This window comes from Polyergus mexicanus, unplaced genomic scaffold, assembly GCF_030449975.1.
Source record: "Polyergus mexicanus isolate NDT 795.1 unplaced genomic scaffold, iyPolMexi1.0 SCAF_1, whole genome shotgun sequence".
NCBI lineage: Eukaryota > Metazoa > Arthropoda > Insecta > Hymenoptera > Formicidae > Polyergus > Polyergus mexicanus.
In genome coordinates, this window is record NW_027223321.1 from 12,781,406 (window position 1) to 12,806,801 (window position 25,396).

At 35.1% G+C, this 25,396-nt stretch overlaps 2 protein-coding genes across 3 annotated transcripts in view; both read right to left on the bottom strand.

Moving 5' to 3' along the window:
- LOC138935913 (T-box protein 2) lies at window positions 1–20,974 on the bottom strand. 2 transcript variants are annotated; one of them, XM_070300877.1, is made up of 5 exons: window positions 20,900–20,974; window positions 9,778–9,910; window positions 3,753–4,071; window positions 1,013–1,159; window positions 1–766 (listed from the first exon to the last, which is right to left on the bottom strand). In XM_070300877.1, the coding sequence occupies exons 1-5, from the start codon at window positions 20,913–20,915 to the stop codon at window positions 230–232; spliced, it is 1,152 nt and encodes a 383-aa protein (XP_070156978.1). In that variant the 5' UTR covers window positions 20,916–20,974; the 3' UTR covers window positions 1–229. The 2 variants fall into 2 exon arrangements, with proteins under 2 accessions (XP_070156978.1, XP_070156967.1); XM_070300866.1 differs by lacking the exon at window positions 20,900–20,974 and adding an exon at window positions 11,367–11,896.
- Window positions 18,051–25,396, bottom strand: part of L(3)80fj (lethal (3) 80Fj) — a 13,488-nt gene continuing 6,142 nt past the window's right edge. The window contains exons 6-13 of the mRNA XM_070300824.1: window positions 23,748–25,233; window positions 23,032–23,668; window positions 22,611–22,955; window positions 22,216–22,409; window positions 21,914–22,125; window positions 21,586–21,839; window positions 21,182–21,403; window positions 18,051–21,024 (exon numbers count right to left, since the gene is read on the bottom strand). Coding sequence (XP_070156925.1) covers window positions 20,896–21,024; window positions 21,182–21,403; window positions 21,586–21,839; window positions 21,914–22,125; window positions 22,216–22,409; window positions 22,611–22,955; window positions 23,032–23,668; window positions 23,748–25,233 — 3,479 coding nt within the window. The 3' untranslated portion in view covers window positions 18,051–20,895. The remainder of the gene's footprint in view (window positions 21,025–21,181; window positions 21,404–21,585; window positions 21,840–21,913; window positions 22,126–22,215; window positions 22,410–22,610; window positions 22,956–23,031; window positions 23,669–23,747; window positions 25,234–25,396) is intronic.

Consider the following 25,396-nt stretch of genomic DNA (forward strand, 5'->3'; position numbering starts at 1 on the left):
TAAATGTTAAAATGTAATTTATATCCAGATATATGAATTCCAGGTCAATGTCAGGAGTTAATTTAACTTTATTTATCTGTCATATTTCGATTAAAAAAAAATTTTTAGTCACTTTCAATTTTAATTAATCGATATTTATTTACACATTCTTAATTATTCTTCGCTTCAAAAGTGCAACTAATTACGACAACATCGCGAGAAAAATTGAAACAACGTCCGTTCGTACAAATCATAATTTCCTAAAATGAAACATCGGGCACTGATACTGATAATATCTCGCCAAATTTTGTTGCGCGATGAACGGCACTTGCAAAGATCGAAAGTAATAGGAGGCGCAACTCAGATCGCGGACCGCTGACATTGATGACACTGACGGTATCATCGGCATCATCGGTGCCGTTGTTTTATACGATGGCGAGTCTAACCAAGGTCTATGAAAAGGAGATGGCACTTCACTTCCGTGATTGTTTTCCAGTTTTAAAGATGATCTTTGGTCCTCGACAATTGGAATCAATGGTTTAATATCGTCGCAGTCATCGGAATTTTTAATTTCATGTTTAATCTCCGATTTCTGCGCCAGGTCGTCTAAGCTACTCGCGCTACGATTCGATTCAGACGAATCGGAAAAAGAGTTGCCCTCTTCATCGTCTGGTCGATTAGTATGGCCTATCTGATGATATTTACGCTTGCATCGCGACTGTCCCGTTTCGCGAAATCCCTTCGCGAACGGGTTGTTGTTAATCTTCAACTTCGTGATGTTTTCGTTCTGTAAATGACGTGAAAACAAAGATTTTCATCAAATATAATTTCTACAAGAAAACATTTTGTGAACAGTATTACTCGATATGAGAGAAATAATAAAAATAAATATAAAAATATAAATATTAAAAGAATTGAATCATATAACGCTTATATACCAATTAAAATTACGCGGTTTTTAAAACCAGATAGCCAAAATGGTCTAAAAGAAAACAAGTCAATTTGACATTACTTGATAATTTTTTTATAGTACCTGATATGCCGTGACCGCGATAAATTCAGTCTCCTTGAAAGCAAATGACGAGGCTGGATGAGAAAAGAGGTCGATAAGATTTGTCGCACGGGCGCAACGAATTATCCAAATCGTAGGAAGGTACTTATGCATCGACGTTAAAACCACCTGTAAATATAAATTTTTCTGTTAATTATTCATTAATGATATAGAACTTTAAATTGATAAATATAAAATTTTAAATTAGTGAATTATATTGTTCACAATTATACAGAAAAAATAAATTCTATAACTTTAAAAAATATAGACAATTAAGAATAAAATAATTATATGCGATAAAATAATTTTATTGAAATTCATTGAACTTGAATATACAAAAAATAAAATTGCGATAATTATTAAGTATTGTATATCGACGATAAGACATTATTTTCATAAATCATCGCGTTCGATTTAAAACAATTATATATTATTATTTAAAATAAATTCTCTTATTTTCAAGCGTGAATACGCAAAAAGAAGATCGTTGTTATGCAGCGTGCATTATTGCGAAAGACGATTCCGGAGGCACGAAAGAAAAGACCCTTTCTGTTAGTTGAAGAAAAATGGGGAGAACGGAACGTCGAGAATTTTATTAAATTCGTAATTAGTTTGAAGAACCGGGTAAAAGGGCGCCGCTTTTTCGAGATAAGTTGGCGCCTGACTAAAGAGGCCGACGGTAGACGCAGACGCGATTCCCGAAAACCAGACTGGCCCTACAACCTTCCCAGAATCAAGTCTCCACTGAGGATCTCTCGTATGAATGTAGAGCGATGCATCACTTGAATATTTGATCTGTTGTGTATTTTGAAATATAATTAATTTTGTTGAATATTACTAACAATTTGATAGCGCAATCTTTCATACGCTTCAAATATCTTTATCGATACTAGATAAATTGTATTTTTTAAATTAATTTCTCCTCTAAATTTTACTTGAAAGATTTAAATATATATATGTTTTGTATATAAATAGATAATAAAATTGTAATAAATTTTACATACGAGATACGTTTCGGGAACTTTTTTAGCAAACATTATTTGTACTTTTCTAAATTTTTCAATATTATATATATATATATATATATTTTTTTTTTATAGTCAAGCCTCGTACAAAATAGTCTGATTAAAATTAATTGAGAAAGAAAGTTTCGTTATCTATTTATGCTTTTGATGATTATAGTTCATTAAAATTCTGCAATTCGGCATTGCGCTCATAATTCAAGATCTATCGGTGCTTCTATATTTGGGTAGAGATAATCGCTTTTCTGCTTAGATTAAACCTCTTTAGATCAGATCATATCTCACATATTGCACGCTTTGTAAAAAGGAAAAAGGTGACAAAATTGAGATAACCGCGTAACAATGTAAGTACCTTATTTTGCATCCACCGCCATGCGCCCGCGGGCGTTTTGAGGATTAACGCGATGCATTTCGCGCATGAATCGACTCGAATGAATATAACTGGGAAAGCAAAGGGAGCCGCCGCCATTCTCTTCTGTATGCCGTGCTCTTTCGTCGCGTCGACAAAAGCTGCGAAGACCGTAAAACGCATTTCTCTAACACCAGCGGCGACGGCGGCGACTACCCCGGCAGCGAGAGAGAGTTCCTGTCGGCTCGTAAACAAACCCTCTCTCGTAGGCCACAGTGGGAAGAAGGTATATCGATTACAGGGTGTCGTGGAGCGTGTTAATCTTCGTTCTCCACGCATGTCGGATTGACCGGCCTACCAGCACCGGTCTCGAGTATAGCTTAAGTTTCTCGCTGGAAAATGTGTCCACCCCGCGCGCGTCCATCTTTTTTCTTTCGGCGAGGAGATTTTAATCCCCGACCCCATGGCGCTTTCGTTCGAGCCGATCTCGAGAATAGAGTGGCCGCACAGAAATATTGTAGCCTTCGAGAATATTCGTTACGTTATCGAGATGGAACTAAACGCGGACTCGATCGCATCTAATGTGCATTTCCATAATCACGTAAAATACGATAATGATTTTTTAATGACGAGAATAACTTTTATACCCATATACTTTAAAGTGATTATTTACGTTACTTCGTATTACAGCATATTTTTTTCCATTATTCCACGGTCCAAAGGCATGGATTATATCGCAATAATTTTTATCCATTGTTACAATTAATGGGAAAAAAAGAAAACATTTTCATAAGAGAAAAGAATCATAGAAAGTCGATCACTTTGATGTTTTAAGATAATTTAAAATCGCGCTAGTATTTCTTGCCTTATGATAGCAGTTTCTCGATTAGTTAATGATGAATGTTAAAAAGAGAAAGTTTCGAAAGCAAATTAGATGAGCAGGACGATGTGTAACGATCTCCCGCATGCGATACATAAATCGAAAAAGAAATATAATACTGAACTAGCGGAGATAGAAAATGAGGAAGACAAGTAAGGCTGTCAAAATATCGAAGAAGTAGATAAATGGGCGGCGGCTACTGAATGGTGTGTTTTCCTCCCCTACTCTTTTTTTCACGCGATAATCTTATCATTGCTTTATAACTACCGGCAGTACCGATATTGTCAAGTGTAAGTCTTTTCCATCGTCAAGCCTAACAGACACGACTATCGATTTCATTCCGTAGCGAAAGATTTGCAACTCATATAAGTACATTTAATTAAAAAAAAAAATATATATATATATATATATAATATTATGTTATTATATTATATTTTTGTTTGTAACGTATATAACGTAGACATTACTCACGTTATTACGATGATCGACAATGTTGTTCGTGAGTTTTAGTTTATTGAAATTGATTGAATTTTGCATCCATTGCTCGCCTGTTGCGGGATTATCGGGATGAAAAAATATTCTGCGATCAAACGGTGGCTGCGGCTCGGACGGTCCGGCAAAGCTCCAGCCCCCGATATTGCTACTCTTATTTCCGTTTTCATCGTCACCTCCGCCGTTTCCGCAATATTTGTGACGGCGATCAGAGGCCGGTGTTATTTCCATAAGCACGTAATAATAATCCTGTTTGTTTAAACCATTTACCGTCAACTGAATGGATGGGAACATGCGTCTGTAATCAAATAAAAAATTCATTGTTGCATAATAACTATATATATATATATATATTGATATTGCACTTCGTGTTTCTTTTATTTGAATAAAATAAAAAATTATTAATCTATAATTTGTCACAAGCGAAACGTTTTCCCATGTAAATTATTTCGAATGATAAAATAAAATCCATGCCCAGTTTGTAACGAGCATCTCTTTTTAGCGAAAATATATCAGAGCATTAATAATTTTCATTTCTAGATATTTGAATGTGAATAATTTTATCATCAAATCTCACCATATGCTTTTACAGACGTTATGTATGAGTGACAATAATTTATGGGCGAACATTGAAGACTTTATTAACTTAACAACATCATGGTTACAAATGACATGCGTAATTATCCTATGTATAAATGACTTTCATCATTTTCAACTGCTATTGAAAAGAAAAATAATTTTCCAGATAGATATGCGATGCATCTCTGAGAGAACAAAGGACCCCTGGTCATTAACGTGCCGGCGACAAGCGGGCGTCATTGTAAAATGAGCTATGCTAAAACGGCTCCTGTTTCTTCGCAAAGTTTTTCATCGGTAAATTTTCTCAGTAAACATTTCAAATGTATCAGCTAATCCGACAAGTATGCGTCTCTAAAAAGTCAAACATAACACTACGAAAAATCGTAGTAGTTGTCTCGCTTTGCCCGCCTCTAATTGCGGTTTTCTCTACATTTTCCAGCGTTTACTTTTTAGTCCTTCCTATCGAGGGGTCAGGCTAAAAGGGTTTGTTTTACGCTTGTCCGGTTATACCATCGGTATCGGGAAAGCCAATATGAGTCATCGAAATGCAGGTACAAACGGTATTAACAAAACTAAAATATGTTTTTCGAATAGTAAAAGATTATCAAATTATTTTAAAAAGATATTAATTATTATTTTAATTAAAATCTTACGTATACATTTCCGATTACCTTAACTATTTCGTACAACTAATTTGACATGACATAAAATTTTAGATTCTATTTTTATAGAAAACCAATAAGCAAAAATTGTAACACTTAAATAAAGATATAATATATCCATAAACATAATAAACATAATTTTTTTGAAAGATTCAATTTAACGCATCAAATACATAATATATCGAAACTTGACAGTTATATGTTACATAACTTCGGTAATGAGTTAGATATAACTTTACCCCTGTGTTTTTCATATTTCGAAATCTGAATATTACATGCGATTAATAGTCGTAAATCAACGAACAGATTCTTAAGAAGTAATCATGCATCCAAGATTACGTTCGCGCCATTACAGCGGCTGCTGGATACTCGTGCCGCGCGCGACGGACATCTGGTCTAAGAAGCCTCTTGATTATGCGGCGACGAGATAACGATTGTAGCGGCGTGATGTAACGCGCATTGCGACGGCACGAGCTCTGGTCGCAGCATCCCATTCTGTCGATCGCGGGGGAACCCGCGTGGAATATCTCACGAAAAACATACGCGCCTAATTTTGGAAAGATTCGATATATCCCCATATAATAAAATCAGTAAAAAAAAAAAACAATAAATATATTATCACGTACATATATTTCCGAAGCAAATAACAATAGTTTTATTTAATTATTTAAAAACATATTAGACTTTTATTTCTTGATTTTTCATTGAATTTATATTTCTAATATCATAAATACGTGAACTTTATATTCTTTATAGAAATATATTTTGTTTTGTTTAATGAATATTCTTACAATTATGAGTAAAAGAGAAATATATATTTTTTATTTCTTCTAAATATATATAAATTTCAGCTTGAAATTTTTGCAAATATTTGAAAGGAAATTTATGACATTTCTTATATACTCGAAAGGGAACTCTTGACAATAAAGTCTGGAACTAATTAACCTCGAACGGAGAGAAAAAAAGAGAGGGCAAAATTAGAAATGCAACATGTAATTATCTCTGAGGAAATCTTTTCGATAATCTAACAATATCCCTTGACTGAGTTTCTATTTGCTAGTGTCACGCAAGAGTGAACCTATATCGATCGCGAAAGCAACTTCTGTTACGCATATTTTTTCTACTCCACTTTTTTTATCAGGCTCATTGTCGAAAGAACAAGGATTTGTTAAAAGAGGCCGAGATTTGAAACGAAAAAAAAAAAGAGAGGGAAAATAATGACAAACAACAAAAAGTGATGGTGACGTTGAATGAAGATCATGCGGGCAGATATTGATTGTGAAAGTAAATTCGCAAGGTCCGCCGCGAAAGAAAACAGAGAGCACGTGGTGGGCACGTGGTGCGAACGAGACGCCGGAAGGCACGAACGAATGGGCAGACAGACACCTCGGTCGCTATTGTCGCGCCTGGACCGCCCAGGAATATGCATGCTGTAAGATAAACACGTGTTCCGACTTCTTTTCAGAGCGTCAATATCGTCTTCTCGCGATCCGTCAGCTCGTTAAAAGCACGATCGATGGTCGTCTTACGTTGGTCTCGGAGACTTTAGGTGGTCCAGTTGTATCTCGTAACAAGATATACCTTACGACGTATGGTCAAATGCGCGTAGACTTTTTTCACGAGAAATTTCGAAAAAGAAATAATGAATTTTTGAATGGACGTTTATCACATAGATATTGGATATAAGTTCATGTAAAAGTAAAAAAAAAAAAAAAAAAAAAAAAGAAATTAAAAGAGAGTATGACGGAATGTGTGAATAACGCAAATTTAAATTCGCTGATTTTTAAATCCGAAAGTTCTCGAACTCTTATAATTTAAGAACTGTTAATATATATTTTTATATTCATGAAAAACTCTTTCTCTCACTGAACCTAAAAAAGAAATTCCCCCTTCTGAGAAATGTCATATATGATTCTGAAAAATAATTTAACATATATATTATTTATCATGAACTTATCTCTGTCATATACCCCTATCAGACAATATAAATATTAGATAAGAAAATTGTGAACAATTTGTCTTTAAATCTTTATTTTTTATATATATAAAATGCATACTTTTGAAACACAAACATTACAAAAAACGTTCCATTTCTTATCTTGTGAAGTATTGAAGGAGGTCGTAATCAATACTGCGGCTATTGCATTCGTTCGATAGAATAAGTACAAACATTCTTCAATATCAGGCTGTTATTTGTATAATAGCGGATATATTTATTACTTATTTATTCACATCAAAATGGTCTTCTTGAACAATCTCCATAGTATCAACGATATATCATACTTGCATTGGTCGATCAACGATCTTTTTTAATCTTTGCATCTCTCATCGCTTCTACGATTACAAATATATAATATCGTCATTATTAATTAGTCGATTTGATAGCGATTCCCACAAATAACCGACGGGCAGAAAGGACTCGCTCGCGGCAACTGACTCAGGCACATTTCCTGTCTTCCGCTGCGACTTCCACGCCCACGCGACGTGCAACACACGATATACATGAAATCTCTCGTGGCGCGTGACATCATCGCGGGTAGCGTTATCTGTTTAAAACCACGCAAAATTCCACGTACCCCTATCTCGAGTGGTTACCGCCCCGTGTCTCATCTGAGAAGTTGTTCGATCGCTTCCGGTAAAGGATCGGCGTTGCCGGAAGCGAACGCGATTCGACATCCGATTCTAGAACGACGTTGGTCGTTTCGCCTCGTCTCTATGGAAGACGTACCTATGTCCTATCCGAAACGCCCTCCGATCCCTTGATCGGCAAGAACAGATAAATCGCCAACCACGTCGTTACGGTGCCCCATGACGCCTCTTACGACGCCCGGCGACAATCCGACCTTCTGCGAAACTAAACGCATTGTCGTCACTCCGTAACGTCTGTCCGTCCGTACTTTTACAAAGAAGCTTATCGAGTGTCGTGGGATCGAATGCCAGTAACATGCGTCAGACTGAATTTCGGAAGCAATCCTGCTGATATCTTTTAAAAAGCGTTTAGCATTTCACGATATAATCTGTCAAAAAAAAGCGCGGCGATCAATTATAATCCTCTTTGATCGCACGATTTTATCTTATTAAAACTTGACGTATTCCCAGAACTGTCAAATGAATTTCGACTCTTGCTTCTTGTTTAGAATGTACCATAAAAGAATGTCGGAGAGCAATCGGAGCGAGGCAGACAATCGTTAACGTTCGTGTATAATGCTGACAATGAGATTGGTAATGTTTTTTTTTTCTTTTTGCTTCTTCATAGAGGAAGCTTTGTTTTCGCGACAAAATTTTTTTTCCAATTTTCTATGTTCAGAATATTCCAAAACCTAAAGTAGTACAATACTTTCATTTATCGTTATTTTTATAAAAATTCATACAGCGTTTTAGATTTCAAGGCAGTTTCAATATTTCAAAAAATGTTTGTACAAATGTTCTAACTTGCGCAAACTTGTGATATCGAATTAAATTTTTTAACATAAATAGAGTATCATTAAATGATATTGAATTTGGTGAGAATTGGTTAGGATTTGAAAGAGTTTACTTCTTATGAAATTTTGCATTTTAATTTAATTTCTTTTTAAATATAAATTTTCGAATTTTTAGAAAAATATTTTATAATATCCTAGGTGAGATTTGTCAACATTCAAAACATGAGCGTATATATTGGCTGAATGTCGGTCTGCCAACAAACTCCTAAAGCCAACATCGGATTAAAATTGCGCTGATGATTCTTTATCTTTTTATTTCGCCGACAAAGCAGTTTCCTCTTTAAGAAATTGAAAAGCCAAAATTGAAAAATCTACTTGCTCCGAGGAGGAGCTTTGTGAGCGAAATAAAATGATGAGGAAGCAATGTGCAAGTTTCTAATTTGCATGTTTTTCATCCTGTTTTTTTCTTCTTTCAATTAACTTCGATTCTTTCTTTTTTTCATTTATAAAAACGATTTACTCTGCGTGAGAGAGAAAAAAAATCGTCCAAGCCTCTCGGTCGTCCTCGCGCGTCCAGCAGATTTGCGACCGGCAGATGCCGAGCCTCGTATTACTTTTTGGCGGAATCCCCGCGGGGAGGTCCATTGTTTCGTAAAAAAAATTGCGACCGTGCAGCGGTTTTTCGAGTGCGTCGACGCGGCGCCGTGCCGGCCGGCAGACGGAGGGAGTGGTTGCAACGGCGTCGTCTCTATGGTGCGTGACGCACCTCTTACAGGCGCCAAGACCAAGAGAGATCTCGAAGTTGAAGCGCGCGTCAAAGGGAAGTATCTCGTCTTGCTTGTTCAATTGAAAGCGCCCGGTATCTCTTACGTCGCGCCGGGCGCCATTTAGACGGATTAGATTGCGTAGAAACGCGTACAATTGCGATTACAATGGTAACGGGGAAAGTTTAAGCCTCGTGACCTTATTGACGATTATTCGTTATCGTTTGACGAAATTTTGTACCTGCTTTTGCTATCGAGATACGAAATTTCCATACTTCGCTTATTGAGAGAGAAGGAGTATTATACAACATCGAGGATTTATCATATTTTTATTGATTTATCGAATTCAATATTGAATCCTCTTTTCTTTTCTTTTTTTTTTTTATTGCTATAGCAATATGGCACTTGTTATGGCTCTAGCGCTTATTTTTAATGTCTAATAATATTTTTAAAGAATATTTGAAGTACGCGCATTTAGAAATAACATAAGCGACTTTTATATAAAATGAAAACTATTGTATATATATAATGCTATACATATAACTATATGTATATTAATATAATAAGACATACTCACCGTCCGGACTTGGTGATGATCATTTCCGTGGTCTCGGCATGAAATTGCTCCCAGAGTTTGCGATTTTGTAATTCCACCCTGACTCCAGGCGGCAACGGTAGCCGTGACCACCTGCTCGAATATGACTTTTCATCTGTAAATTGACAGCGGATGATTAGAACGATTGAGCAATAAAACTTATATAGAGTGTTTTCTTGTTACATAATAAAATTCATCTCTAGATTTTACATCGTATAAAAAAAAATTCAATCTAGTTTTCGAATCGTAAATATTCTTGTGGTCCATCAGTAATAAGCGAAACATCGCAGTTACAATACATCGATTACATTATAATTCAAGGAATTAAGATTAATTAAGTAAAATCTCGGCGTTTGGAGAATTATTGGACTAGAAAAGGGACGATATCTAATAACGTCTATTTAATTCTCTAATAAAAATTTACGCTAAAAATACACGTTTAATTTTGGAAGGGAGGGGGAAACGAAAATTAAGATCGAAAAAATACTGCGCATATTTAAGTAACGATATTGACTAGCTCTATTTACGCAATGAATTAGGAATACTCTATTAACGCCAATTTCCGCGAAAATGCGTCGGCGTCTTCTCTAAAGGATCGACGTCGCTTGAAAGTGTACGAAGAAAAAGATTAAAGAAAATGAAGTAACGAATAGCAGCGGGGACACCGGAGTGTCCCCGTTGCCGCCGCACTTGTCTGGTAGCATTATAGACTGACACACACAATTGCAAACACTCGATCTCCCGCGAAGAACGGACAATATATCGCCAGGACCGTTTCTGTAGGAAGATAATGATTATTCGCTCCGCTGAAGGTCGGCACTTTTCATCTTTCAAGGATCTCGTGTATTATGCGAGGTGTTATAATTGACAGGACGACTGAGTGCAATTTTGATGCAAAACGTTTTGTGTGTCGGAGTAACATTCTTCTCCAACGATATTAACGTTAAGATATTTTATTTTGCAATCGTAAATTACAGAATAATTAAAATTGTCAGATGTACTTACGCGAAATATGCTTAATAATTAATATCGTTTTTTTTTTCATAGAACACAAAAAAAATTGTTGTCATTTGATTTCGTCAATCAATAAAGATGTAATTACAAAATATCGTTTTATTTACGCAAAGTGCAAAATATATTATTATATTTAAATTTTTTTATAATATATTGATATATTCAAATTATATATGTTACGCTTGGGTTAAATATCCTCTCGTTATAAATTAATGGAGTTATATTAAAGATTTTTTAAATAGAAGAGCTCACATGTTAATATGATACAAAAATCTGGATATAAAATCAAATATATAGATTGAAAGAGAAAAGGTAAGAGTGGAGAATAAAATCGGATCAAATATGAGATTGGATCAAATAACAAACTGGATTATAATGCAACTTAAAATTCACATATCTCGCATCGGGATTCTTGATATTAAAATATCATATACCGCAGAACTGTTAACGTAATACATTTTAAATGTATGAACTCGCTCCGTGACAGCAATCAGCTGATCGTCGCTAGTTGCCTCCAAATTCAAAACAACTTGAAATAACCAGAAATAACAACAAACCTGTTCTGTGGCTTAGAGGGATTTGCTGCTGCGTAAAGAGCATCTGATGTTTCTGTAGTTGCATTTGCAAGTCCATAGGCATCAGCACGTTGGCGTTGGTGTCTTGAAGAGGCACTTGAAGAGACATTATCGAAAATCGATATTTCGGGATTGTTTCGATCACTGTCGAAGCAACTACGTGATGAAGAGAGCGCGAAGAACTAACCTAACGTCCACGCTGTCGTAGTCGAGTGACAACTAAAGAGATCTCGATTCCGACTAGGAGACAAAACCAGTGCAGCATACGCGCGCAGATCATCGAACAAAATGCGGACTCGTGTCTCTATTGGTGAACGTGACCGCCCTCATAAATGCTGCACCGCCTACGCGAACTCGATTGGCCATGGTTCCACCACAAGTGGGGTTTAAAACCCAAACAAGTGTCCGCAGAGGCGATAGAGAAGGAGTAAGTGAGTAAGAGTGAGGGGTGAAAACGCGGTGCGTCACGCAATTGCGTTTTTCTGATCTACGTTCTCGACGTCCAGCTCGCTGAAACTCAATTGAAAACCGTTCCTTTACTTCCCGATGGCGTTAAAGGATCATTTAATTAAAAGATTTCGTATCATTTAATTTTTATCTTATTTCTTAAATCTGACAAATATATATATATATATATATATATTTACTTAATTTTATAAGATGCAAGTTGATATTTCAGACTTTGAACGCGCTATCAATTCATAATTATAATTAAAAAAAAAAAAAAAAAAAAATCTAAACGTACATATATTTTAATCTCCTAATTTACAGGACGTATATACGGACGGACATTTAATTGTGAAACACCCTATATATAAGTAATCTTTATCGTATAAGAAAATAAAAAAAAAAAAGATCTCATAAGTAGAGAGATTAAAAACGTGATTCTCATTAAACATATTCTATTTGACGAAATAACAGTGCGCTATCGGAAGGCATCAATTCCACGCGTGTAGTGACTGACCTAATCGTTATGAAGAATTGACAAGTACATTTGATGAGCGCGTCGCAGATTGTTATCGCCATTTCCACCAGTGACACCGACCCTGCACAGATTTGTATCGCGTGTTCCCGCGAGAGTCTCGTCTCGTAACGGTCCCATTACAAGCGTCGTATATGAGACGGAACACGGAATTGTCATCACAAATTACCGGAATCCGGCGGGTAGACAGAGTTAATAGTTTGTTCTCGAGTCAAGAGACGAAAGAGAAGAAGATACAATCTCAACAACGGACACGTTGCGTCGCCGGGATCTTTCATCGGGCATCGCATTAACGGCAGTACGTTTTCTCGAGAAATCATCAGATAGAATATTTTTATTCAACTGGGAAGTTTTTATTTTATTCAAATAATATGTGCGCGTTTCTTCATAATTATAGAATGTTCTTGAGTCACCGATCTCTTAATTTGAATAATAATAATATCCTTGATCAGTTTGGAATCGTATTTGGTGAAATTCTTTTTAGTAATCCTTTCAAGTATGCTAATTGTTTTCTACGAACTGATAGTTGTTTGTTTCAAAGAATTAAATCGTTACAACTGCAACTATACGTTTCGGGTTTTCTAATCTTATCGACAATGTTATTCTAATTTTCATGGGTGTGTGATTAAATATTGTAGTGTGACTCTGATATAACAATTCGTAGCGTCATGCTTATCATTGTATCTCAATTTTCCTTCTTTTCATTCTTTTTTCCATATCTGTTTATTCTGCTCGTGTTTTTTCAATATTGACATGCTTCCGAAAATCTCTAAACACAATACACACGTCCGCATACACCATCTTTCATTATTGTCACAGAATACATACATTTTATCTAAAAATATCTAATACCCCTGGATTTATCATACAAACTTGTATTCGGTAATAAATGATTTAAACACAATATTAAAAATAAATTTATTATAAAAGCATCAAAAAGAAAAACAATGCGTGCTGTTGTAATATATCGCTTATATCCTTTAAATGTCGCGTTACAACGGTGATGTAATGACCTCAGGCGTAAATTGTCGGGGAGAATTTTTCAGTACTCTTTATGAAATCGTAAAAAGAGAAAATGAAAAAGCGAGAAAAGAAAGATTTAATTAGATTAATTTTACTTTGTCAATTTTGTCTCGCGTAATCAATAACTATATAGATAAATAGAAGAAAGGGATGAAATGATGAGAGAAAAAAAAAATGAAACAAAAGGCCCTGGCAAATGCATCCTATGACTCGCTTCCTGTTCGTCATACGCACGCGACAATTTCCTGTACGGTGATAATTGCCAACGTTTATTTTTCAACGCGGCAGAAATTGCAGTCGATTAAATAAGAGATTTAAATGCAAGACACGATGCAAGTGCCAGAAACATGTCGAAATGAACGCCGTGAGTCTATAAATTAAATTACGAATAAATAGAATCTGTCAACTTTTGTCCCAAGAATAAACAGCTATTCTGTGATCAGAGTTTAAACTAAAGTTGTTATTTAACAATATGAGAGTCGTTTTTCTTTTGAAGAAATTGTTTTCTCCGAGAGCAATATATATATATATATAATATATATATATATATATATATATATATATATTTTTTTTTAAGATGCTATTAAATATCATTGAAACGAATGAGAGGTACGAATTTTACAGAATTTTTGTGCATATATAAATTATAATCTTTAAATTTTTTATTGAGTAACTTTGAACCCAGTTTAACAGCTAATCTGTCATCAGTCCCAAGATTTAAGAGCTAATCTATAATCAGAGTTTGGACTTAGAATAATAATATCTAATGGTACGAGTTATTCTTACTTTTAAAAAATTGCTTTCGAAAAGTGAGATTTTGAAGTACTTTTAAAAGTCATTGAAACGAATAGAATATATATAAATTTTACAGGATTTTCGTAAATTAATCCTTAAATTTCTTATCGAGTAATCTTCAATTTATCACATTTCAACATATGCATATTTGTATTTCAGACTTGAAATATAGATTTTCTCAATTTTTTATTATTCGACTAATCATAATCGCAAAACGCTAAAATATTGTACATATCGTTTTCACGAATGAATGAAACGAATGATTGGTACGTCCGATACTTAAACAAGGGGTAATCGCGCGTGCCTCGCGATCGCGGCACGAGACGGGCGTGCAAACTAATTTTACACGCGTTTGTCACGCGGTCCAGAGTCCAGGATGTTTATTTTTCTCTCAAATAGAAGATCTCGAGAAAGCAGTGACATTCTACCGGGCGGGCACTTGTAGAAACGCTTCCTCGTGGCGCAGCGCAACAACTGTGGAAGCGCCAGTCGAGATTAAAGTGTAAACAGGCAACAAGAAACACAAGTACGCAGGCATTCCCTCTCGTAGGGCGACATAGGCGAATGGAACTTTGTTTCGGAGTGGCCACTTCGTCTCGACTGTTTGTACATTCGAACGGAAGTTTTGTCAAATCACTCCCGTATCTCCGTATCGCTGAAAGAAATGGTTTCCCCAACTTGAAAAAGAATCGTACCTAGCATGCTTTTCGTTCGATATTCATATGTCAAAAATTATATAATGTCAACGATCGAAATATGTTGAAGTAAATGGTTGACATTTTTGTTTAGGAAAATTTATTTTACTGGAAAATTTGTCGAAGAAGCTGTAATTAAATTAAAATCAGTGTACAATGGAATCATCTATAATAAAAAACAGATGATCTGATGTAATAATATTTCATTTCATACATGACGAATTTCATTTCATATATGACGTGAAATAAAGCAATAGTAGCGACGCGATAAAATGAGATTCGAAAAAATAATATATTCACAATATATGATCACCAATATATCACTCATCGATTTTTCGAAAGCTGTAATCACGTAATTAATTATATGAATTAAGACTGTTTAATTCATGATATCATGTGCGAGCGCCTAGTTAGGCCAAGTTTGATGTAAACCGAAAGAGATATGCTTATCTTAATTACTTATCGCGTTAGTCCCTTTAATATCGATTTATAGAACCGTTAATCGATTAGCGTTTGAAAAAATTTCTCAATAAAAAATTTCTTCACGGAATTCATTATAAGAATTCAGAATTAAAATCGAAAATTTTAATATCATGAAAATATTTTAAACAAAAAAAAAAAAAAAAAAAAATTATATTACATTGTGAGAGAGCTAAATATTATAGAAAAATTTAACCATTGAATATACAAGTCCATAAGGGCATAATACGTGCATTCCTACTAAATGTCGGATTGCAACCCTCGTTAAAGAAACTAAGCGAGTTATCAATAGGAAGAGCGCTTTGTTATTTCAGGATAAACCAGACTCAAACATGTTCATCTTTAAGATTTGCTATTCTCATTGTCAGTATGAGATAAGCGACAATATGCATGCAAACCATCTGGTTGAGCTTACATCGTTGCATTTTTGTTGGAAAAAAAGAGAAAATTTTTCGTCCGTTTATTAACAAAATTGAATAAAAAATATATGATTATATTTAGCGATTGTCGATATTTACTTAATTGACTCTGGATACCCGCATAAATAAGCGCTTTGGCGGCATTTTTCCAATCAATCTGAACTTTTGTTCAAGATTTACTACGGAAATGTTTATATTTTTTCAAACTCCGATTTTGACAACTTTGAAATTACCAGAAATTGGCTGTGAAAAGTGTTCAAAAATAAATTTTATATTTATTAGAGATGAAAAAATGAGCAAAAAATGATTTACATACATATTTCAAAAAGAATGAAATCATATAGAATTAACAGAATTTATATCTGCATGAGCATTGTCTATGAGATACGAAAGAAAAGATGAGATTAACATTTTAATCCTGTTTAAAAAATCTTTGAAATTCTGCATGACAGAATTAGGCGGATCAACACACACGTGCGCGAATGGTTATACAAAACTACGAACGTATTATCGAAAATTCAGCTGGCGGAAAGCATGGTATATTTTTTCAACCCGAGAGTGTTATCTGTTCTATGGAAACAATTGATTTTCACTAAACACTCGAGAACAGTCCTTTCTTTTCCGTCGTCTTTACAAACAAGTATCGATAAAATCATAAGTTCAAATAATCCAGCAACAATAAAAATACAATCACAAAGTAATATAATATTATGTATCTCAATTAAGTTCAATTAAAATTCTTTTAAAATCTAAATTTGACTTAAAAAAGAATACAATTTTCATATTTATATTCCCAAACTTATCTCTTATCAAAATCGATTTTGTGATAGACAAAAAAATTCGATGAGAGTAATAAGATATATATATATATATGGTATATATAACAAGAATCTCCAGAATCTTATTTTTTCGATGCGCTTTCGAGATCACAATAATTTTTATCACGATTGTCTAATCGTGAAAGAGCCACGATCGACCGTGAGGTGCTTTCGAGCCGAGAAAAAGAGAGGATCAGGTTCTTTAATATTCCTTTGCGATCGCACACACAGGGGGATCGTAAAGCGTCGCATCCGGACGTAGTAAAGCGAGTTTTCGCGCGTGGGCGACGGCGCGCTTTGAAGTGCAACGGCGGAACTGCATAACCGCTCATGCAGCTGCGCTCATCGTCCCTGTATCTTCGCGCGCGTTGTTTCCCTTCCTTTCTCTTTATGGCGAACGATTGCGCCGCGCGAGATTCTCCTTGTCGGACGACGGGGTGCCGGGCTACGTTTCCGGCATGCCGTGCGCGATTGTCGATCTCTCCGCGATTTCTAGGGAAATTCCCCTTGTATACCGCGCTATTTTAATATGTATATATATATATATATATATATATATATATATATATATATATATATATATCGCGAGTATGCGCTCCACTTTTTGAAGATAAACAGGAACTCATTGTTAATGTATCATTTAACTCACTTTTATCTATATATAAAAAATTGGCAATATTATTAATATTAATTATTTGCATTATTAATAGCATAAGTATCGCGCAAAGATCCATACTGCGTTATGTAATTTGGAGAATGTGAATATATGTTGATAAATATGACTTTTGATTGCGATATTGTTTAGTAAAATAATTAAAAAAAAAAGTAAAATAAAAAATGATAATATATGATATGTTACATGGAAATGACGTGATGGAAATAAAGATGCTTCAAATTAGTTTGAATATATTACGAGAAATTCGAATCAGTTTTAATATTGCTCGAATTTATTCAATCTTGGAATCAGTTCAAATATTATTCAAAGCTATATATACATTTTTGCAAATCTTGATTAGTCTTGAAGATCTTGAATGTCTTAAGAAAAGTCTTAAATGTTTTGATAAACTTTATATTGAAATATTATAAATAAATATAACACATAAAATATTTAAAAAATTGAATTTAAACAAGAATTATTAATTAATTAATGTAGAAACAAAATTTTTCGTCGATATATAAGAAATCGAGATGGTGGATCACTCAAGACTCTCAAGACTAATCAAAACTTTCAAGACCTCTATTGAAACTTTCAAGATTGTATAAATTCGAAATGTTTCGATAAAAGTAATGACTTAATTGATTAAAAATTTGCAAGAGATACAATTAAATATCCATTACTAAAGAGTTACATGTAAAAAAGTAATAAACATTTTAAATAAATTAAATTTAAAATAAAGAATTTTTCACACATATATTGCGTCAATCTCTGCGCACAATTCATCTTTTAAAATTTTCTGAATTAATTTATTTTTATATTTGTATCTATGCATGCTTCGCATTTTTTTGGAAAATATGACCATTTGTATAAATATAACTTGCAAATTTGTTCTTTTCATGGCAAAGGAGGATTATAAAAGAGAGCAGGCATGATATATCTGTTTTATATATGATTTATCGGTCGAGCATTGCTAACATTTTTGCACATCTCGCAAGTAATTATAATTCGAAGCTATGGATGGAACATACTAACCGGCACGGCATAATAAGACGAATCTATTTAGAAAGAATAAAAAAAAGATCGGCGCTTTGTGAATATTTTTAAAACCGAGAAATAACGTAAACTATTTATCTTAGATTAAAAAGGGGAACAAATTTTACTCTGTGACAAATTCTTTGGATTTTTCAAAATAATCTAAGGTTGATCTTTTTTCCGTGAAAGTGCGTCGAGAAATTAGTTTTTGAAAGTTTTTGATTGAGCAAGTTAAAGCGATTCCTGTTTAATCTAATTTTTAGGATAGAAAAAGAGAGACAGAATGACTTGATTGCAAATATATAATACAGATATATCTATAATACAAGAATTTATAAATCTACAATAATCTGCCTCTCTATAAACGATTCTTATGTGTACGAAAAATCGATTGCACGATTAATCCACAAGAATCTGTCATAAAGATTTAATTCATTTATTCTAAAAAACTTGAAAAAAACTAAAAAAACTAATCAAGATTAATATCAATACAATCTGTGTCTAATGTTTATAATATATTCGTCACTTAATGAAATCATGCTAGCCTGGTATGTATTTTTATAGAAACTCCGACGTGTAAAAAGTTAAAGCAAGTCACACGAGTACATTTCACTTGAAAAAGACCACGGCAAAGTGTTACTTCTGGTCTATCATATCACTGCCTTCATTTCTGCTTGTATTTATGCTCGTCAAAAGTTCGTAAAATTCTTGTATCGTTGTAAAAAAGAATAATTTAATGCAAAGTGTGTGTGTCATATAAGTAAACTTTGATCAGTTATTAAAAATCATATAAAAGTATAAAATCTTGTGATTGTTCGAAATATACATTCTAAAATATTATGATTGCAAGAGCGATGGCAGCGTAGATGCAAGTGAATTGCGAAAATCGGAGGTGAATACGAGGTGTAACATGGGATGCCGGTTATTCTGTTTAAAGATATTTAGACATAAAGACATGATCGAGCCAAGAGTATCATGATATTAAACATAGAGTAGCTCGAGCCGATTTAACAATCTCTCTCTATATATATATATATATATATATATGGTCAGATCCTTAATTTGATCAAATCCAATCGTGATCAAGTATTCCAGCTAAATATCTGATAAAGATATCGGATAAAGATCTGATTATCCAGATTTGTCCATATCCGGGATCTGTCTCGACAACATCTATATTTTACTCTGAAATATGATCTACATCATTATACACATAAATAACTCTACGAAACAATATATAACAGTAATAAAAAAAAATCGCTGTTAATTTCATCAATGGATTTCGTTTCACTTACACTTTCATTTTCTACAACACAAAGTATCGGTGAGTTTTTTTCTATACTATAGAAGCGTGTAATAATCTAAAATTTAATTATAATTTAATAGCTCAGATAACAAAGTACAGAAAAATACAAGCTGTCAAAATGATTGATTAAACGATTTTACAAAGTTGATCCGAATCTTTATTACATGCAGTTCTTTTATATTTATGTTCAAAATGACACTCATGTAGAAATGATATACTCTTAATTATATTAATATTTCTTCGTCTAATTAAAAGATTATTTATTTTTGAGTGCCATCTTTTTTTATATTTTTAATAAATGAAAGATAAAAATATATAAATATCTAAAGATATGAGATATTAAAGATAATTTGCGAAAACCTATCTTTAAGCCAAAATTAATACAGTTAATTAAGAATATTTCTTATATAATTCGTTATTTAGAATTTTTTCGATTTTTCTCGACTTTGACTAATATCATATTCTTTATTCTTCCTCAATATCAAGTGCAAAAAATATTGGCAAAAATATAACATATTCGTAGGAACTAAATAATTATTACATAATTTCAATAATAACGCGAACGAGTATCGTATATTTAATGCAAAAGTATAGAAAATGTAAGTAAAACGAATCTGATAAAATCTATTTATAAATATAATCGCTTTTATATATTACCTATCATATTCCTTGCATAAATCATTCAATAGTTCTAATATTCTGTGAGTGATCAATTGTGAGTTTCTGCGAGATATTTTTTTTTACAGTAAATAAAAACATTTATTTTTTATATAGCATGTGTATAATATAATCATGTTTTGTCCAACTGTGTCCAAAAAGTACATAATGTAACTATTTAATATAATTATAAATGAAAGAATTAAAATTTGAAATAATCTTTCATCTTTAGCAAAATGGATTCTTTAGAATGTCACCTCTGATATCTTAAATGTGAAAATCTCCATGCAAATCGAAGTAATGCGATTATCGACCTCAGAATCATTAGATGTCAGATGGCCGATATATACATATGAATAATAAGAAACATCTCTCCCATAAAAGTATATACACTCTTAGTTTGAATTGCGTGATGCTGCTCGGGACATTTTAGCTTAAGTAACTTGAATGCCATCGAGCGACTTCTCCGCTTTACGCTCTTTAATTGCTTATCGAGATACAATATTGAACGAACTAGTTTGTTCATAATGTAACTGATACATGAACGGTAAATCTCTTCTTTATAGAGATCAGGCGAATAATGACGGGTAATACGATTATTGGAACGTGTATAGTGCGTAATAAGCCCCGAAAAGTACAATATCTCTCACGTGAGTAACGTATCATCTAATTCTTCTATTTTGCCCTCCGGCTGAGAGAGGACTTTACGCAATACTTTGCTGACCACATCAGATAAAGACTCCTTTGCGCCAACATCCAAGAAAGCCATGCAACGCTAGAAGGTGATAATGAGATTATTACCATCAGATTTTATGTATGGGGAAAAAAAAAAAAAAAAAAAAATTATGTAAGAGAAGAAGAGATCATTTCGCACAAAAATTAAATATAAAATTCGAAAATAATTATGGAGCGGAAAGTAACTGATAACTAACCTGATGTTCATCTTCACCCTGCCTCAGTCGAAGCACCGCAATAAGCGCGAGTTCGCTGTTCGCTTTGACATATCCGTTCTTCTCCTTTGTTCCGTTCACCAGCATTGGTAGAAGGGCTCTGAGCAGTTCGGCCGACATTTTTTCAGGTGGGATGTTGCGTGCAAGATGTATGCAAACTCGAGCGAGTAGTTGCTTCACATCGTTACTATTATTATTCATTGACTAAAATTTAATTTACAAAATGTTAAAAATGTTGATTTAACACTTTAATATTACAAAATATTATCATATTTCATGTAACATATATATTTCATGCTGTATTATTCTAGAATTGTCATAAACAATGTATTCGTCGATTTTCAGATAAAGATATACGACAAATATATTCTTGTAAATAAACTTACTCTCACGAAAGGCGACAAAATTTGCTGCGGTACAGGTAACGATTCATTCATGAGATATTGAAATAGGTATCCGCACGCTCGTACTCCATTCATGACTATTTGCACTCTGTCTGCAGCCAAGTATGACAGTATCACTGTACAAACGCGATCCTTCTCTTTAGGATTGAACACCGTAATGGGTGATTCTTTTAGCACTACAAAAAGAGCGGCCGAGCGTCCATGCCTGAGCATCCAGTCGACATTAACGTCGTTACCTAATCAAATATCAAATACATTGTTAATTCTTGAAAATATAAATATAAGTTGCATATATTTTTAACAAACTTACATAAAAGATGATCGTTAAATGCAATTGCTAATTGTTCTGGATTCAACCATCGTAAAAGCGCGCCGAAACAACCGGCGACCGCGTTTCTTGTGACATCTTCTGGATGACTAAGCATGTTGCTGAGCGTTGCAAATACTTGTTTCTTCATTGGATCAGTCATTTTGTCACCAGCAGGAGTCAATACACCCCTGAGAGCTTGCAGCATTGTCTCCCTATATAATAATTAATATTAAATTCTTATAAAATATTTAAAAATATGAAAAAAGGACATATCTGTAAATTTATCTATTTATCAAGATTACCTTATTGCTGGATCATCTCCTGTCTTGATACCAGTGTGAAGTTCAGTAAATAAAGGATCGACACGTGTATGAATGACAATCAAATTGCTAAGAGCGTAAGCTGCTTTCAATCTGACTTGCCGATTACTATCATTTAAGGCTCTCAAGAAAGTAGTTTGCAATTGCGGCAAGAATTGTTTCAACATGACGCCAACCTGTTGAAAAAAAGAGATAAACAAGATATATCAATTATTTCGAACCAGAACAATTACAACATCATTTCGTGATTTGGAACATGTTGAGAGTAATAGTAATGAGAGTAATGTTAAGTAATTATTTCTTTTATTTTCAAATCACGTAATATAAATTGTGAGAATCGTTGTCTTAGCAAAATTTTTCACTAATTTTGTACAAACCTTTCCAAGTAATATCGCAAGTGTTTCCAACACAGCTGCTTTAACGCTCCAATTGAAACGATCACCGAGAATTCGAATAAGCGGACCGGTAATGTGCACGACGCTTGGCTGCAATGCAGCTGCGCTGGACAATCTTATAACTTCTCCCAATCCTTGAGCCGCATGTTCTTTCGCTTCCGGCAAACCATTCAGTATAGCCTCTCTGAAGATTGGTAGTATCGGCGTGATGCCTTTAGGAAGACAAAATCCGGGTAACAATTCCTGACCTTTCAAATCAGACACAGCAAATCGAACGGCTTGCCTGATATCCTGTACGTGTGCTATTTGCTGCTCAGATGACAAAGTCTGTAAAAAATTTATAGAAATATTAGTAATTTTGTTCAAATCATTATGCATTATTTTCATCCAAATACATTTATACCTTTGTAACAGCCGTGAGCGCCTCCCAACTCATTTGTAATACATCTCTGTCTTCATCAGTAAACAAATGGATCAAACCCCTGAGCAATTGCGGCACATATTGGCTGTAATCGGCGCGAGTGTCGCGACAGAATGCACATAATAACGTCGCGGCGCTTCGCCGTTTTGAAAGATCCTCCGCTCTCGTGGCCTCCATCAGCTGATCCATGACAGTTCTAACGCCTACCTCGTCGGTAACGGAAAGAACGACGGCCTGACAATATTCTAATTCCTGCAGTTCGTTCGCCGTTCCTTGCGCACTGGAAAGAGCAGTAAGTAGCGCTGGCAAGATTCTGTGAAGAAATCTTGTCAATGCTTCTCCTGCCACGCTAGCCAGTATCGACAGCGCTTTTGTGTTAACCGGCGGGGAAGCTAACTGTGGAACTAGATACGGCAGTACAACACGAGATTTGATCGCCATAACTTGACGTAAACCGTCCAACGTATTTTCCGCCTCCGCGGAATCGGGAGAATTCAGTTGGGTTAACATGGCCGGCAATATATCATCGAGCGCGCGAACGCCCACCGTGGAATGCAAACCGTCGAAAGTCTTAGCCGCAGCCTGTCGAACCTCCGGCAACGGATCGCAGAGCGCTTTTCTGAAAAAATCGCTTAATATAAATGCCTGTGCTTTAACAATCATTATCGTTTTTTTACAAGAACGGTTATCATACTTACCTAACTGTTGGAACAAGACTAATAACAAAAGTCAACACCATGTCCTTATTGGTGCTCGCCATAATTTCCGAGAGACCTATACACACTCCCTGGCGCTGATCGGCTTGATCGCTCTGTAAGCCCTTCTCCAAAATCGGTATGATTTCCGGCAGCACTCGTTCTCCCAATTTTCGCACGAGATCACCCAACGTTCGTGCTGCCACTTGTCTCTTATCATAACTCGTACTCGCCAAACATCCCAATAGAAGAGTGAACAAGGTCGGTAATATCTCTCGCAACGTCCTCGGTGTATTCGTCACCACTACCTTCCAAACGTGAAGAGCTGCCTGACGAACCATCAGAGCTACGTCCGATCGACCCATGTAGAGACCGGCCAACACGCGATTCCGTCTCTCCGCGCCTAAAGCGTTTATAATGGCGTAATGTGACTGTTCTGTACCGAAATTATCATCCTCGCTTGCAGTTTCAGTCGACATCTTGCCCGACACACCGGAAATCCTGTACAATAAATCGCCCAACAGTTGCACGGACGAATATCGAATACGCCAGTTGTCATCGAAAAGACCCTTCTCCAATTCCGGTAACAGCAACATTATCGCTGAGTCGGCATAAAGAGTCACGATACGTTGTCCTGCTCTCAGCGCGGTCTCCCGCACGTATTCGTTCTCATCGGCCAAAGCCTTCAGAATCGGATTAATGATCTGCCCTATGTATGGTGTGAATTCTGTGGTAAATGCGCTCGGCATGTATATGAACATCATAATATATCCATCTTTCACGTGGGGAGCAATGTCAGTTCTCTCGGCGGTACTAATGATCTCGGGCATGAGCTTGTGAAGTTTCTCGACACCCAGGCCGCGTACCACCTCGGACAGACCTTGCGCGGCGCCGGATCGGTCGACGCTACTGGTTTCAGAGGTCAATGTTTGCATCAACCATGGTAATAGATCCTCAAAGCTAGATTCACCCATTCCGCGTACCATCGCGCCCAGCGCTCTCGCTGATACGCTGCGCACTTCAGGCACAGGATCGAGCAGGCTCGTCTTCAAGCCCGGTATAATAGTCGGCAGATACGGGGTCAGATCCTTCTGATCCGTTAAGGAGTACATGTTGCCTATGATCTGCGCGGCCATCTTTCTGGTCTCCGTCGAACGATCAAGGAACGCACGCTGCACGACAGGCATAATTAAGGCTAGCGAGGGAGCATCGATGAAATGTACGAATTGTGTATCCAGCAAAGTCTGCAGACAAGTAGCGGTTTTATGCGAGGGGTCCTGCAATGCTTTCAACAATACCGGCACAATCGCTTGAATCTCCGGATTACGAATGACACTTCCGATGACTTTGAGTGCCTCTGCGCCAGCTTCTTGCACCTTTGTATGGGAATCACTAAGTACTTCTATCAGCTTGGGAACAATATTCGGCAAACAGCTGCTCAATTGCTTTGGCGCACAATATGCCATAGCGCCAAGTAATTCGACAGATCCTAAAAAAACAAATTTTAAATACTAAATTTAACATGTTTCATTTTACTATCGAGATGAATAATAATATAATCATTAAAGCAACTTTGTATTTTAAATTGAAGCAAATAAGTCATTAGTCTCATATATTAAGATAAAAATAATACATGAAAGATTAATAAAATT

What these genes read in the sequence shown, in the direction of transcription:
- LOC138935913 (XM_070300866.1), bottom strand. Translation starts at nt 11,493, where the DNA reads ATGTCTCTTCAAGTGCCTCTTCAAGACACCAACGCCAACGTGCTGATG. An exon ending in ATCATCACCAAGTCCGGACG is followed by an intron (nt 4,072 to 9,777) that starts GTGAGTATGTCT and finishes ATTTGATTACAG; the next exon opens with ACGCATGTTCCCATCCATTC. An exon ending in TTGTCGATCATCGTAATAAC is followed by an intron (nt 1,160 to 3,752) that starts GTGAGTAATGTC and finishes TTATATTTACAG; the next exon opens with GTGGTTTTAACGTCGATGCA.